Source organism: Drosophila miranda, chromosome XL (genome assembly GCF_003369915.1).
Source record: "Drosophila miranda strain MSH22 chromosome XL, D.miranda_PacBio2.1, whole genome shotgun sequence".
Lineage (NCBI taxonomy): Eukaryota > Metazoa > Arthropoda > Insecta > Diptera > Drosophilidae > Drosophila > Drosophila miranda.
In genome coordinates, this window is record NC_046673.1 from 8,032,265 (window position 1) to 8,046,837 (window position 14,573).

Consider the following 14,573-nt stretch of genomic DNA (forward strand, 5'->3'; position numbering starts at 1 on the left):
TGTGTGTGTGTCTAGCCTTAACAAGAGGGAGAGGTAGGAGAGGTCGCTACGGAAGGCAAGACAAGCATTAATGGACTTGTACACTCTCGAGGTTATATGAATGGCGCGCGAATCTCAATACGAATGGGGAATGGGGGAGAACCAGGTCGTGAATATGAATTACTTTTTGGGATAAATTACAAAATATGAATGTTGTTGTTTTACTCTTTTGTCGTGTCGTTCGATACATACGGTTAATGTTATGTAATAAAATAAATAAAATATAAATGTTACAGAACAATGTGAGTGCTTGCGTGTAATACTTGGCAGAAATAAAATGAGAATAGATATTGTACGAGTACACATAAATAATTATAAACATGTATCCATACAAATATATACATATATATATATACATATACGATATATCATCACAAAAAGTATCGTTACAAAAAAAAAACCCATTAATGTTAATTCATAAAATATGAAGCAAAGGAATAATAATATCAGTATTTAAAAAAAAAAATTATTTTCGTTTTATGCGTAAATGGAAAAAAGTTGGAGGCACACTCGGGTACTTCTGCGGCCGCTGCTAATCCTTCTCCTGCTGCTGCAGCAGTGCGGCAATCTCCTGGAACTTGTGACGAAAGTCCACGCTGCTCTCGCTGATCACGGACATGCTCGAGGAGGGGTCCTGGCACAATTAAAATTAAAGAATTCATAAATATAGAAGGTTCTTTTGAAGGGTTTGTTCAGCCTCACTATTATGTCCCTGGTGGCATCTATCTCATCTAAATGACCAAGCAGTGAGGTCAGCGAGAAGTCATTGATGTTTTCCTCCAGCCAGCGCGCATTCGAGGTGGAATCCCGCAGCAAATGCATCGGGCTCATGCTGCCACGAAAGAAGTTTTGTGCTGCCAAGGAAGTTAAATTAAATTCTTGAAGATCTGGGGGACACCCACAGCGCCTTTGGGGACCTGCCACTCACTTGTGCTCTCATCTTGAGCTGCCTCTGGCAGCGTGTCTGCAATTGCTGATGGCGGAACAATATCCAAATTTGGCATATCTCTCGCTGGTCCGCGGCTGGCTCCAGCATCCATGGCCTGTATGGAGTCTGTCTCAGTGTGCTGATGACGCTGCTCCTCCCCGCTGAATCTGGATGACATGGGGATGCCAGTCGTAAGCCCAGCACGCTCAATCGGCTCGAAGAGTCCGTTGTGCAGCTGACGCACACTCAGCTGGTCGTAGGGACGACCGGGCCCGCCAACCCCTGAGCCGGGCAGGAGGAGCCGTCGATGCACCAGAACCTGCCGGTTGAGCTTCTGGCGCGTGAGCTGCGTGTGAAAGGGAAATATAGTGTAAGCTTGGTCTGGGGTTGGGGTTGTTGGTGCAGAAAAAAACACTCACCGCCGATAGCTGACGCACTGGATCAACGAAATGGGCTATGGGACGTCGGACCGGCAGCATGGGTGTACGGAAAGTGCCCTCGCCGGCGGCGGCAGCTTCGTTGGCTCCCGCCAATTGCTGGGCCTTGTTCATCAGGTCTCGCTTGCGATCGCAGGTATGGCCACAGTTGCACTGACGCTTGCGCACACGCTCACTGAGATTGGCCACGAGCAGGAGATGCTTCAGCTTATTGCTTACCGTCGATGTGGTCACGGCCTTGACGCGTTCCACGCTATCACAGTCATTGGTATTGTATGGAAGCGACGTGGCCGATGTGGTTGATGTGGTCGTGGTCGCCGGCACAGAGGAGGAGTGCGAGTGGGACACTATCTCTGTCTCGCACCAGTAATACTCCAGCTCCACCTTGGAATCCTGTCCCAGCACCACATACAAATCCCCAATGGTTATATCCGCCGCATTCGACACGGTCCAGCCTCGGCGCATCCGTTTGATAATGTTATCGCTCAGCAGCGGCTTAAAGTTTCGGGCAGCAGCGGCTGCAGCCGCCTCTTTTGCCTCTTTGCGCTTGGAGCGAGCCACTGGCGGTGTGGGCACTGCCACTGCCACTGGCACTGGTACTGGCAGAACCGGTGCTGAAGCTGGCACTGTAGCTGGCGGCTGCGGCAGCAGTATTGATGTTGGTGGTGGCGGTGGTGCTGGGGCCACAGCTGAGGTGATGATTGCCGCTTCACCGGAAGGAAGGAACTCCTTCGTGTCCTCGACCAGCTCATCGCCGCTGCACACCTCCAGCTTCACAACTTCCATTTTCACATCTTCCAGCTTTACAGTTTCCAGCTTCACATTGTTGTTCTCGGGGGCCACAACCGCCTCGTCCAGGGACTTCTCAAGAACTGGACTGGCTCCGGTCTTAGGCTTCTTGGCCTCAGGTGAACGCTTCTCTGATCCGCTCTCGGTGCGTGGTCGCTTGCTCGCGGCCACCGCCACCGCCGCACTATTGCCCAGGGTCTCGCTGCGCACTTTAACGCCGATACGCTCCTCGTAGGCGGTCAGGCAGATGTCTATGCTGTTCAGGTGGGCAGTGATATTCAGCAAGGGCCGATGGATGGCCACACCCGGTTTGGGCTGGAAGCATAGTGATGGCTCCACGGGTGCCGCCGGTGGCTGCTGCTGTGGTTGCTCTGGTTCGTTGTTGGTGCTGGGTGTGGGGGTGCTGGCGGCGGTGGTGGTGTTGCTGGCAGTGGCCGAGATGTTGGGATACAGAGAAGACTTCTGCTCGTTCAGTCGCTGTGTGGAACTGCGCCATTTGTACTCAAATATCTTGATGAAACTCAGAAGCTTCTTGTGCAGCGGCACAATGATGCGACCTCTGGGATTCTGAGCCAACGATTGGACCCGGCCAAAGGTCTCCATGTTGGCTGGACTCAGCAGCACCTCCACCTTGCTGGGCAGGCGTATGTCTTCCAGCGAGTCTAGAGTAGAGATGCACAAATGAGTTTTTGGCTGTAGGAAGAGGTTCAGTAATGTATTGAGACTTGCCATCGAGCTGATTGAGACGACGCAGAGCCTTGCAGGAGGGCGTCTTAATGCGTATGTTTTTGCCCTTGCAGCGGATCGTGATCTGGCCCTGGTAGATGAGCGGCTTCAGCTTCATGAAATGCTTTTCGGTGAGGAACTGTAGCTTGCGACGCATTTCGCCATAGTTGATCAGTGTATACAGTTCCTGGGCGAGCTTCTTCAGCTCTACAGAGAGAGAAAGTAATGGATGCGTTAGCAAAAGGCTAAAGATTGATATTCAGGCTTTTTGTCTTACCATCCGAGTACCTCACATATTTGCAGATTTTGTGATAGGTCTGATAGTAGTGTTGGCGCACTTGATCCTTAGTCTTGAAGCTGTATTCGCTGTTGGCATTGCGGCGCTTTAGCTTCGCATTGATGCAGTTGGCCACCGCCTCAAAGTCCTTGCCAAACTCGTTCAACGCATCAAAGAAGCAATTCCGTTCGACATTCGTCCAGGACGTCCGACCATTGCCTGTCCTTATCTGGGATGGTGTCTTCTGGGTGGGCTTCTCCTCCTTCTTGGTGTGCTCCTTTTCAGGGGGCGGTGGCGTCATTGGGCGGGTCTGGTCTTGCTTCATTTTCTGTATCACCCGGGCACTGGCACGCGTCCCGGGGCAATTGTGTGTGATGACAGACCCGAGTAGCTCCTCCACAGGCTCCGCGGCCGTGGATGGGACTGTGGGGGGCGCCAGCTTGAAGTGCACTCCCTTGCCATTATGCTGATGCACAAGGGCGGGGGCAGTGAAGACCTCAGTCTCCTGGGAGACAACGGAAGCAATATTTGCAACTGCTGCTACTCCTCCAGCACCAGCTACTGATCCAAGGGAGGCGGATTTCACATTCTTACACATTTCTTCCATTTTATGCCACTCGCATGGGCCACCACCGGAATGGAATCGTTGCCTGCAATTAGACGAACCACACGGATATTGCGTTGTCTATCTGGTCAGATTTTGCATGAAAAGCAAAAAATGGCGCTTGGCGAGAGGGGAATTAAGCGAATGTTTGGCTATCTTCACCGCCCTGCTGGCCACTTCCATTAGCTCAATGAATTGCTGGTTGTTTTAGCTGCCGTCTGGTGTTGTTGTCGCTCCACTTACCTAAATAGCAGACATGCGAATTCGGATGGTTCACTATAAAAAAAAAATAGTTATAGACGCTAGGGATGTTGATGTCGCTTAACAGCACACTGTTCCAAAACAAAAGCCGTGGGCTTGGGCGCTACAAATGTGCTGTAATGCGCTCGAGCTGTAATGTGCAACAATCAACAGAGTTCTGTTAGGCGCGATAGCAACTCTGTTCGGCAGACTGGCGCGACAATTAAACAACAGACAAGGTTGTTTTTGGCAAGTGTTTTTGGGGAATTATGTGCTTTTGAAAGCAAATGTGTGGTTTACTTATACCTTTCTCTTTTCCTTGCGAAATTAAGTGGAAAAAACACATTCGCCGATCGCGCTACCTCTGATTGGAGTCCTTTTTGTTTGTTTGCTTATGGCATGAGTGTAATTAAGTGTATTTTTTTATATATTCTTGTGCAAAATGTGGCTGGGAATCGGGACCTAGGCGATGGCTATTTTACGGCGGCACACTCCCATAATCTCAGCCACCGATGCCATTTATCGATAAGTTTAACCGCGGGAAATACAATTAATACTTTTGTTTGTGTGTGTTGTTTATTTTTTTTGTTTAAAACTATTCGATTTTTGCGATATTTGTCTTCGTAGAATGTTCTCGAGAGTTGGCGTTGCCACAGCAGAATGCAATGTGGCAAACCGACACACGCACACACACATCTCCCGTTATGATATTTCAACATGAAGCGCCATATTGTGGTTTTTGTTTTGTGTTGTTTATTTTAGTTGTATTTTCTTAGCTTAAATCTTAAACGTAGTGAAAAAGGTCATTATTTTGATGTGGCCTCTTACAAATAAATACCAACAAATAGTAATACTAGCAGCACAGCAACGAGTATAGTAATGAGCATTATCTTTTTCTGCAACAAACAACAAGAAACGAGAGTGGCGAGGTGAGTACCGTTTCAGGCCAGCAACTGTAATTGTTAGTTCACCTCACCTTCCGCGCCTTCTTCTGGTGCTTCTCGGCCTGATCGAGCTCCACGGCACCCTTGTCCACATATAGTGTAGCCTGTTGGGCATGGAACTCCACGCGCTGTATCGTTTCACTCTGCTCCATCACCAGCGTTTGGATGCGCATAAACAGGGCGTGTACATCCTCAATGGACTTCTCTAGCTTACGCAGCTCGTTGAATCTATCCAAGAGATCACGAAGGGTCTGCCTCTCTTTTTCTGTTTCTTGCAGGAACTGTATCGAATCGAAAAATATGCATCAAGTTGTCACTTCAGCTGGGGCTCCACTATACTCACATTATCCACGAAGAGTTTGGTGGTCTTGTTCTCCATGAGCAGCTCGATTTCCTGCTCGCTGGCCTCCGAATTGACTAAAATAAAAAACAAACGAGCGATTACCTCCACATTGGTTCTATCTGCTTTTCGCCCTCTTACTTACTGATTTTTGTGTGCAGGCGCAGGTTCTTTTTTATTTTCAGCTCATAGTTTTGTAGAAAGAGCTCGTTCTTCTGCCACAAATTGATGTACGTCTGATATAGGCCATAGAAAAGGGTGCGTTTCATTCTCGCTTCCAGGCTATAGTCGTTCTCTGGCGGCAGGTTGGTCTTGAAATCCCTGAAGCGGCTCATCAACTGATTACCAAGGCGCAAGTTTTTATTGTGCAGATCATCCATCTCATTTTCTGGAAGGGAACGCAAACCAAATCAATTTCGACTCAAAAAGTGTTAAACTGATATTTACCGTTAAATGTGCGCAGATTAATGGTTTGAGTCATGCGGTTCATGGCCTCCAGATTGGCGGCAATCTTTGAGAGCTGCAACCGAATCTGCGAGTACTACAAAGAGAAGTTTGGTATTTTATAAATATTTATTAGATGTTTTCGAATTAACCACTCAATCGAACCCTATCAGGGGTTTGAGTAAATGAGTGCGCTCAGAAAAGGATGCACAACGTTTAAACGAAGAGGCAAGGCGCACTAATGGAATCTTTGAAATGTTTTTTAATTGTTTTCTTTTCTGTGCTGAAGAAAAAAGGAAAGAAAAAAGCTACATATGTACATAGCAGTGGATGCAATGTGGACACAATAATTCGAATCTTCCTTATGCTTGGTGAACTCTTAACTCATATCATTATCTTCGCTATATATGTATATATGTATCGTTCAATACCTTCGCTATACATATATCGTTCATAAATTAATTATAATTGGTTGTTGGTTGTTTTAGTTTTACTAGTATTTTTAGTACGTTTTTGGATATGTCTAAGGCAAGGGTCGGACACCTACGGCTCGATGCTATATTATTTTATATTTAAAATCAAAAATGTATACATGTACATAATCCTAATCAAATACCATAATATTGAAACAAAAATATAAGTAGCTCTTTAAAACCTGGGAAGTTTGTTAAATTGTGCCTTTTGGTTTCGTCTAAAAAGGTTGTGCGATAAGTGGTATAAACCTACATACATATGTATGTATGTATGAGCATTGAAAGAGCGTTGGTCATGGCCAGATTCACCCTGTACATAATGCACCTGGTGTATTCCGGCATACTTTTGAGCTGCAAATATTTACAGCCTCTCTTTCTTTTACTGCTTTTTGCAAAATTCACAATTCTCTGTCGCTTGTTGGTTACCAAGTGCAAAAATCTTTGTTTACATGGGATTGGGAGCAATACACCGCCGGAACCTCGTGGGTGATAAGTGAGTGGGTGTGGCGGTGTCGGTCGCATTCATAAAAAATAGCAAAATGTATGGCAAAAAAGGTACATACATACATATATGTATGTATGTATTTTTTTTCGCTTATCACGAGTTCACGCGTCGATTGAGTAATACAAAACTGATTCATACGAATAAAGAAGGTTCCAAAAAATAAAGGGCTAAAGAGAGATATAGAGTGGAGTGTGTCAAAGGGAAGGAGTGAGAGAAAAAGGACGCTTTAGTTATAGCAAGTTAATTATTAGTATTTCTTGAGAAAATGATGGCTTGGAGACAGAGATAGAGAGGAGAGCGCATACGTTCGGGATAGAGCTTGTGCTCTCTACTTACCGGACTAAGAATGTCGTCTACATTGGCTCCATATTGCGCCATTTTCGTGCTCCCTCGGTCCTTGCTTCCTCGATCCTTTCTCTCGCTGCTGTTATTGTTGTTGTTGTTGTTGTTGCTGGTGGTGGTGGTGCTATTGATGCTATAACTGTTTGCGCTGTCGCTGTTACTGTTGCTGTACTCTGTTGTCCCACTGTACACGTTGAGTAGGAGTGAACCGTTAGACGAGGAGCTCGATTGAGAGCTCAGCGAGCGCTACCGGAAAATAAGGGAGAACAAGAATAACTGAAATGTAATCTCTAAGAAACGCTCGTCAAAACTGTGAGAATAAGACAATTTTATTATTGATTTGTACGACTTCTGCTACTCCGTTTGTTTTTTTTGTTTCTCTTGCCCAACCTGGCGCCGTGTAAAAGTACAATAAAAATTACTTCAAAACTGAAACTCACTTAGTGCCAAAAGTGTGGGACAGTGGGGGAGGTATGGGGTACGGCATCGGACAAGTGTGATGTGCCGTATGGGGCTACTTTATCGCTGTTATCTATGGGGAATCTGATAAATATTAACTCCCCACCCTCCATACCATCGGGGGGCCTCCTCAAGGCACAAAGAGAGTGCGAGAAATAGTGGTGGAGAAAAAAAGATGAGCGATCGGTCACAGTGGAAAAAGTGCGCATAAAAACAAACGACAACTTTTCCAGAGAAGAGATGCAAGTCTCATCAACCAATTCTTGGTACTGAATAGCATTCGTATGTAGTCCGATGTATTTTTTTATATTTTTAATTTAATGTTTTACGAAAATGTTAATGATGTTATGATAATGGTTATTACTTGTTTTTTTTTTAATATAACTCTTGTAGAATTCTTGAATTATTTTAGTGATGTGATTATATATATAAAAACAGCATAGCTTATGTTTGGTAAATTTGGAACCGAAAAGCAAGCAGTAATTCTTAATCAAAGAAGTATTCTGATTTGCGGTGTAGTGCTTTTTAAACCGATGGTTGATGTTTACAAAGTGGCTTATGGGGCCCACGGTGCCTACAACTAATTAGCTGTTACCTCATTCACCACCATCGTTTATTATTACCTGCAAAAGCTCCGGTAGTCGATCACGGCCCATGGTTTTCTGTTTAGCTTTTCTTTTGAATATTACCAATTTCTTTTTGTTGCACTTTTTCGAGTCGCTTTTTATTTTTGTTTTGCTTGTTGTTGCTCCCACCGGCTGCTCATTGAATGACACTCGTTCCAACAGCTGTTCGGGGACTGTGCGTGTTCCTGCCTATCCCGCAGGTACGGGAGAGCAAAAGAGCGCGTGAGAGCAGGTGGTGATGGAGAGAGAAAGAGCGCGCGCGAAGCTTTGCCGTTTAACTGTTATCAAAGCTTATCAGGCGGCTGAATGCTTATCAAAAACAAAACGAAATATTTGTGGAATGCCCTTCACAGAGAGAGATAGAGAGGGAGAGAGAGAGAGAGCGGCAAGCGAGCGGGAGCCAGAGACACTTGTCTCTTTGTTGCAATTTTATTTACTGAGGCCGCCTTCCATTATAATCTCTCTCTAATTTCTTATACATGTATGTACATGCATATGTACATACATATGTATGTATGTACTTATCGCTTCCTTTACACTTTTTCCGCACAACAAAAAAATATAAATAATTATAAATATTTGATATATTATTTCAATGTGTTTGAAATGTGTTTTTTCCAATAAATGGGATTGGAAAAATGTTATCGCTTTTGATGTCTCACACGTTTGCCGTTCGTCTTCGAACTAAAATTGACGCCGGCACAAAAAAAACCCTCTGAATTTCCAGAGCCAGAAAGTCGCGTTCAGATTTCTTTCAATTCAAAAAGATTAAAGACACACACACACACGCGTATGGGAGTTTGTGTGTGTGTGTGTGTGTGTGCGTGTGAGAGATAAAGATGGAGACTTGTACTATGTTTAGTTACAGTCTCGATCTACTTTTGTCTCTGGAGCGGAGGAATACCGCCTAACCACATCCCCCCGCCCCCCCTACAAAAAAAGCGAATCTGTGAACCGGTATCCGTGAATCGGGGCCGCACTTTGCACACTTTATGTGTGCCACAAAAATGTGCTAATTGTTTTTTATTATTATTATTACTTTGTATATGGTAAATATTTTTACAAGCAACGTTTTTTCGCTACGGTGCGGTTCAATTGACGGCAGCAGAGACGACGCCAACGGAGACTACGACCAGTGGAGCAGCAACGACAACGTCGACTACGGCGACGGCGACGACGTCCAAAAGTCACTTGCGCTAATTAGTTGAGCTCTTTATACCCCGGTCTACTCGTACAGCAACAAAGGGTATATGGAATTCGTGCAAATGTATCCCAATCAAACAGAACCGTTCAATTGTATTTAAGTTTCCTGTTTGAATGCCAGGAGGCTATATTGTACAGGAGGCTATATTGTTGGTGGCAAGAAATTACCACTGTGGAATCCACATATCTTAACACCGATTTATAACAATTAATTAAGAGAAAATATGATCTTATTGCCTTGCGGAGACACAGCTCTCTCTCCCAGAGTGGGGTTTTTTTTGTTTGCCCCTAGGCATCCACTGAGTAGCGGGTATTGTATTGTTCGAGCGCTGGACAATAGCATTCTCTCTGGTTTCCACGAGTATTACTCTTTTTGCGCTCGTGCCTGCGGTCAGGCCAGGTTGTCATAATACCCCGCCTGCAGTTTGCGGGGCAGCATGGGGGATACCAGACGAGATGTCTAGATTTAACTACAGCTGAGCATGAGCTAGATTTAAGTACATACATAGATATACATATAGTATACATATGTGCGATGCAGCAACACAATGATAGAGATTCAATAAATGTCTGTGGGACAGACAGTTACAACAGTCAGAGACGGAATACTCCTTCAAGTTTTCAATTACATAGTGATTTTAGAATACAATTGGTACTTTTTGAATATATTTTGGAAATTTATAAGATCAATCTGAAGGCCAACCCCATAAAGGCTGTACTCTAAGTCTGACAGATGAAAAGAAATCAGGGACTGCTTTCACTGAGGATAAATATGTATAATTTACTTATATCAAACAGTGGAAATGGCTTGGCATTTTTCTAAGTGGAACTTTGGAAGAGTCATGCTTCAAGGCGATAACCCCAAGGGGGATCCATTTTTCGAGTTGTGGCATGCATGGTTTCAGACTCATTTGGTTTCCAGTTACAAAGAACTTTTTCCAACAGAATCTGTTTCTAGGGGTTTATGAATTTTCACACATTTAGGGGGTATTTCAATGGTCGAATGCTTTTTGGCTAGGTAGGGTCTTATACATGTTTTGTTGCTGTTCTTGCGGTTGCAAAACGAAGCTTAAAAGCACTGCCCTCCCGTACCCTCTCCCCCTTTCCTTCGAGTACGTCAACATCAATTTGCAAATTCCCATTCAATACGCAACTTTTCTCAAGAAAGACAGAGACAGAAAATCGGTTGAATCGTTCTCGTATACATATATGTATGTACTATATGCACGTATTTATATACATACATCCAGTGCAAAGAGCGTGTCTTGTTCAGTGAGAAGGGTTGCGGAATACAAGGGTTTGGGGTTCCTAAAGTACGTGATAATACTATGATATACTAGTTATGTAGTCTAGAAAATGTGTAGACCGATCCGTAGAACGCTGTTAAATCAATACCCTCCTAGAAGGTTCGAATTTTCACTTCTATCTGGAGATCAGGCTTTAATTCTTCCTGTAAACCATCTATGAAACCACTACCATTCTGTTATTCTTACATTTGAATAAATTTAGAATCAACAGCCTATCGCTTATCTACCCCATCTTGAATACAGATTTCAGATCACAAATATTTGCCCCAAGTTCAAGTTTGTTTTTCTGACCTTTACTCAAGTTTCATTGGACTTACAGGTAACCGATAAGTTAGTATTATGTGACTTTCAGATTGAGAGTCACCCACCTGGGAAGTGCAAGGCACACCTCTGGAAAAGTAAGCTTCGATTCATCGCTCGAATTCACGTTGAACGCCGGATTAAATTGCCAGAGACAAACAGACATTTTTGCACATTGGAACTCGTATGCCGCTCGTGATTCAGTGGCGAGAAATATGTATGTAAGAATCGACAACAAAGCCAGTTCCAATTAATGCTGAATACAAGTTCTTGAGAGTTTGCATGGGAGGCGGAGAATTCTTTTATAAATTCATTGTATTTCTGGGCGCATTCACACATGTATAAAGAAAAGGAAGATATTCATTTATATTATTTATGTTGCGAGGCTATGAGGTGCTTAAAGTGCGATTGAGGGTGGGATCATCTTTCATCGACGAAGAAATTTCCTGTGGATACCATGGTCTAATCTTGGGGGCACTTACAAATCTTAATTTAGGTTTATATCGGGTGTGTCTCATACATTTACAATATAAAAAGAATAACAAATGTTGTATGAATTTAGTTAGACAGGATTGGACTTCGTATAGCCAAAAAGATGGCAGCTAGGGCTACTGTACACTTATTATACCCGATACTCTTAAAGAGTATATGGTTATATTAGATTTGTGGAGAAATGGATGTGTGTTACACCCAGAGGAAGCGTTTCCGACCCCTTAAAGAATATAGATTCTTCATTGGCATCATTAGCTGAGTCGATAAAGCCATGTCGGTCTTGTTTTACGCCTAGTTCTCAGAGACTAAAAGAGCTAGAGCAACCAGAATCATAGAGAACGACCATATCTAGCACATTGCCGAATCTGGATCAGATCGAAGGAAAAAATCTATTACCAGGGGCTACGCAACGCCTTCCACGGGCTTACTCCTTTTCTGTCTCTCTCTCTCTCTCACACACGCTTTGTCGTGCAATGTGTGCACCCTCTGTCGGAGGGGAGCCAGACTGACTGAGATTTGGGTATAAATTTAGTGTCGCGGCCGTAGCTGCGACTCACACCTTTCCCCCTCGTTTAAAATATGTATTTTCAACTATTTGGTTTTATTTCTTAAATTCGTATTTTTGAAGGGAACGGATATCGTATCGTAGGTGTCCCGTGGGTCTTCAAAATGCGTATACGATCTCCGCATCTCGGAGGCTTCGGCTTATCCACGATATTTTTATTTTCCCATATTGTCCCATATTCCCATTGGCACATATTCTGTTAAAAAATAACTAAGAAGACATGATGTAAGCATAAATATTTAAAAGAAAAAAATGTACATCTTTTTTTTTTTAACCGAAAGCGTTCTAGAGCCGCTTCATGTCCTTGCCCTCTCCCCCTGTGGTCGCTTCTACTGGACCAGGCCGGTCATTCACATTCTGAATGGCGTCCGGAAAGAGGATCATCCAGTAACTGAGCTACAATGAAAATCGATTCGAAATTTCATTACAGAAACAAATAACCAGTACATGATACCTCTAAGGCCATATCGATGACACTTACCTCTCCATGGGTATATCCAATGATTGTGATTTATTATATCTATGCGAACTGTCATTCAAAGGTAAGGCTAAACCATTTTCAAATTGAGGTCAAAATGCCAGGGAAAGAAAACCATTTATTTTTGATTATAAAATGTATTAATGATTGACTTCTAATACGAAGAATTGACATGGTGGTATGGTATTTTAAATTTCAACTGCTGTGGTTGGGTTTTAAAGTTAATACTTGATGAAGATCGGAGTTAGGGATCGCAAGTCAAACCTTTTTTTTTAAAGCTTTATACTCGTTGTTATATTAGTAGTGTTGCAGAGCTGTTATCGGTCCGAGGCCCATCAGGAGTAGATTTCTTTAAAGTATTTGGATTATTCATATTTTAAAAATTTCCTGAATTTACAGATGGTGTGATATCCAGTCATTCCGAAATGAGATTCTCAAGAGGCAGGACGATGGACGTGGACGATGCGATTGAAGGAACAAGAATTGCTGTGGCACGGTGGATGAGACGATGCTGGCCTACCTGCAGAACCGGTGCATACGGAGCCACTACTTATACATACATATATGCTTATGTTCTTATTGTTTATCTTCCATAAGCTACTTAGTTGATCTTAAAGCACATCCAACTCCCCTTCAGGTGTACCATTTTGATCTGGTCCAAAGACGTATGCAGCTTCGACTGGATTTATCCTTGATGGACTGCGATTTCAATCAAATATAGATAATTCAGACACAACAACGAAAGAAACATAATGTGAGTAAAAGAGAATAGTAAATTCCCGGATAAATTTTAAACTATTAATTTTAGAAACCAAGCCTGAAGTTAAGAACATGAATGCGTGCCCAAAAAAGCACGAAGATCTCACCAAATTTAAACATATGGGACGGCGAGGTTCAGGTTCGATGCCTAAAGGTAAGACCGCACCGAGGCAGAAGCAACAAGGGCAACATTATCAGCATCAGGTGGAGGCAGGCGACCGCCAATTGACTTTACAAGCCATGCGGAGGGTGGAGGGGTGGAGAGAATCCTCAGTGAGTTTTGATCGCCTCTTCAAGGACCTTTCGACCATTACTTAAAATGTACTTTCTGCAATGAAAAAGCACTATTCTTCCTATTGTGTGCATATATATCCTCTTTACTTGTACGAGTGTGTGGGTCAGGCCATATGCACAATAAAAAAGAAATGAAAAGGCGCATGGGGCGCAAGAAGGATGCATGTCCTAGCGCAGAGCCCCGATACGCAGCGTGTGTGCTCTTTTGACTTTTGATTAAATTCGCACGCGCCAAAACCCGAAAAAAACAAAATACATGCATGGTCATGTGGAAGTTTTCAAAAAAATGAACAAATATGAACTGAAAATTCCCCAAAGGGGGGGTCCCGACTATGGATATACCCTCTCTTGGTCCTGACACATAAAGAAGGTCTTTTCTCTTCCGGGGATATGCCACACAAATCTTGATGAAATGTTCCCTAGTCTTAGGGAAGTACATTTTAATTATTTTGTTTTGTTTACTTTTTAATATTGTTATTTATTTTGTTGTTTTTTGCAGTGATTTTACGAAATTCCTATAAATTAGTATTAACTTTTGTACAGGATTAAAAAACAGATCTTAAATATTTGTTTTTGCAATATCTGAAGAATTAAAAAAAATAGAATTCTTGGATCTATCTAAGACATATTATGTTGAGGGCACTTTCAATGGTAGTACTTAATGTAGTACCTAATATTATAATATAAAAACAATTAAAATGGTTTAAAAATCAAATATTCTATCTAGTGCACCTAAAAAAATTCAAAATTCCTTTGTACTCCTCTTTCTGTATGAGGTACAACAAAAATATTCAAAAATTGAACTCTTTTTCGGTATCTTTTTTTGAAAAGCAAACCAAAAAAAAAAGTGTGTAGACAAATTGCTTTCAAAGCCTTTAAGGCATGTTGCTGGGTATGTGCCGGGTATGGGTTGGTCGGACCGGAGAGGTTGATCCACACCAATTTAAATGCGCGCCCAAACTGTGCAACGAAATTTCAAATTTCCCATTTGCATAAAAGTCA

At 43.0% G+C, this 14,573-nt stretch overlaps 2 protein-coding genes and 1 long non-coding RNA gene across 7 annotated transcripts; 1 reads left to right on the forward strand and 2 right to left on the reverse strand.

Moving 5' to 3' along the window:
* Positions 1–172: 172 nt before the first annotated feature.
* On the reverse strand, positions 173–4,149 carry LOC108156692 (protein cramped). The gene is made up of 7 exons (XM_017288339.2): positions 4,044–4,149; positions 3,197–3,846; positions 2,923–3,126; positions 1,387–2,855; positions 968–1,313; positions 742–893; positions 173–673 (listed from the first exon to the last, which is right to left on the reverse strand). Exons 2-7 carry the CDS (start codon positions 3,801–3,803, stop codon positions 572–574), a joined length of 2,880 nt encoding a protein of 959 aa, XP_017143828.1. The 5' UTR covers positions 3,804–3,846; positions 4,044–4,149; the 3' UTR covers positions 173–571.
* A 621-nt stretch (positions 4,150–4,770) lies between these two features.
* LOC108156719 (syntaxin-4) lies at positions 4,771–9,312 on the reverse strand. 3 transcript variants are annotated; one of them, XM_017288373.2, is made up of 8 exons: positions 9,213–9,312; positions 8,171–8,362; positions 7,083–7,334; positions 5,772–5,865; positions 5,470–5,712; positions 5,328–5,401; positions 5,017–5,265; positions 4,771–4,936 (listed from the first exon to the last, which is right to left on the reverse strand). In XM_017288373.2, the coding sequence occupies exons 2-8, from the start codon at positions 8,201–8,203 to the stop codon at positions 4,865–4,867; spliced, it is 1,017 nt and encodes a 338-aa protein (XP_017143862.1). In that variant the 5' UTR covers positions 8,204–8,362; positions 9,213–9,312; the 3' UTR covers positions 4,771–4,864. The 3 variants fall into 3 exon arrangements, with proteins under 3 accessions (XP_017143862.1, XP_033247603.1, XP_017143871.1); XM_033391712.1 differs by having other exon boundaries at positions 9,237–9,254; XM_017288382.2 differs by lacking the exon at positions 9,213–9,312 and having other exon boundaries at positions 5,012–5,265; positions 8,171–8,945.
* Positions 4,880–14,229, forward strand: LOC117188220. 3 transcript variants are annotated; one of them, XR_004472519.1, is made up of 4 exons: positions 4,880–4,969; positions 12,918–13,049; positions 13,124–13,272; positions 13,327–14,229. It is a non-coding gene; the product is annotated as an uncharacterized LOC117188220 (long non-coding RNA). The 3 variants fall into 3 exon arrangements; XR_004472516.1 differs by having other exon boundaries at positions 13,116–13,272; positions 13,327–14,227; XR_004472517.1 differs by lacking the exon at positions 4,880–4,969 and adding an exon at positions 12,335–12,582 and having other exon boundaries at positions 13,116–13,272; positions 13,327–14,227.
* Positions 14,230–14,573: the final 344 nt, after the last annotated feature.

What these genes read in the sequence shown, in the direction of transcription:
- LOC108156692 (XM_017288339.2), bottom strand. Translation starts at nt 3,803, where the DNA reads ATGGAAGAAATGTGTAAGAATGTGAAATCCGCCTCCCTTGGATCAGTA. An exon ending in TCGTCTCAATCAGCTCGATG is followed by an intron (nt 2,856 to 2,922) that starts GCAAGTCTCAAT and finishes TCTCTACTCTAG; the next exon opens with ACTCGCTGGAAGACATACGC. An exon ending in CAGTGCGTCAGCTATCGGCG is followed by an intron (nt 1,314 to 1,386) that starts GTGAGTGTTTTT and finishes TTTCACACGCAG; the next exon opens with CTCACGCGCCAGAAGCTCAA.
- LOC108156719 (XM_017288373.2), bottom strand. Translation starts at nt 8,203, where the DNA reads ATGGGCCGTGATCGACTACCGGAGCTTTTGCAG. An exon ending in TAGACGACATTCTTAGTCCG is followed by an intron (nt 5,866 to 7,082) that starts GTAAGTAGAGAG and finishes TTCTCTTTGTAG; the next exon opens with TACTCGCAGATTCGGTTGCA. An exon ending in CCAAACTCTTCGTGGATAAT is followed by an intron (nt 5,266 to 5,327) that starts GTGAGTATAGTG and finishes GATTCGATACAG; the next exon opens with TTCCTGCAAGAAACAGAAAA.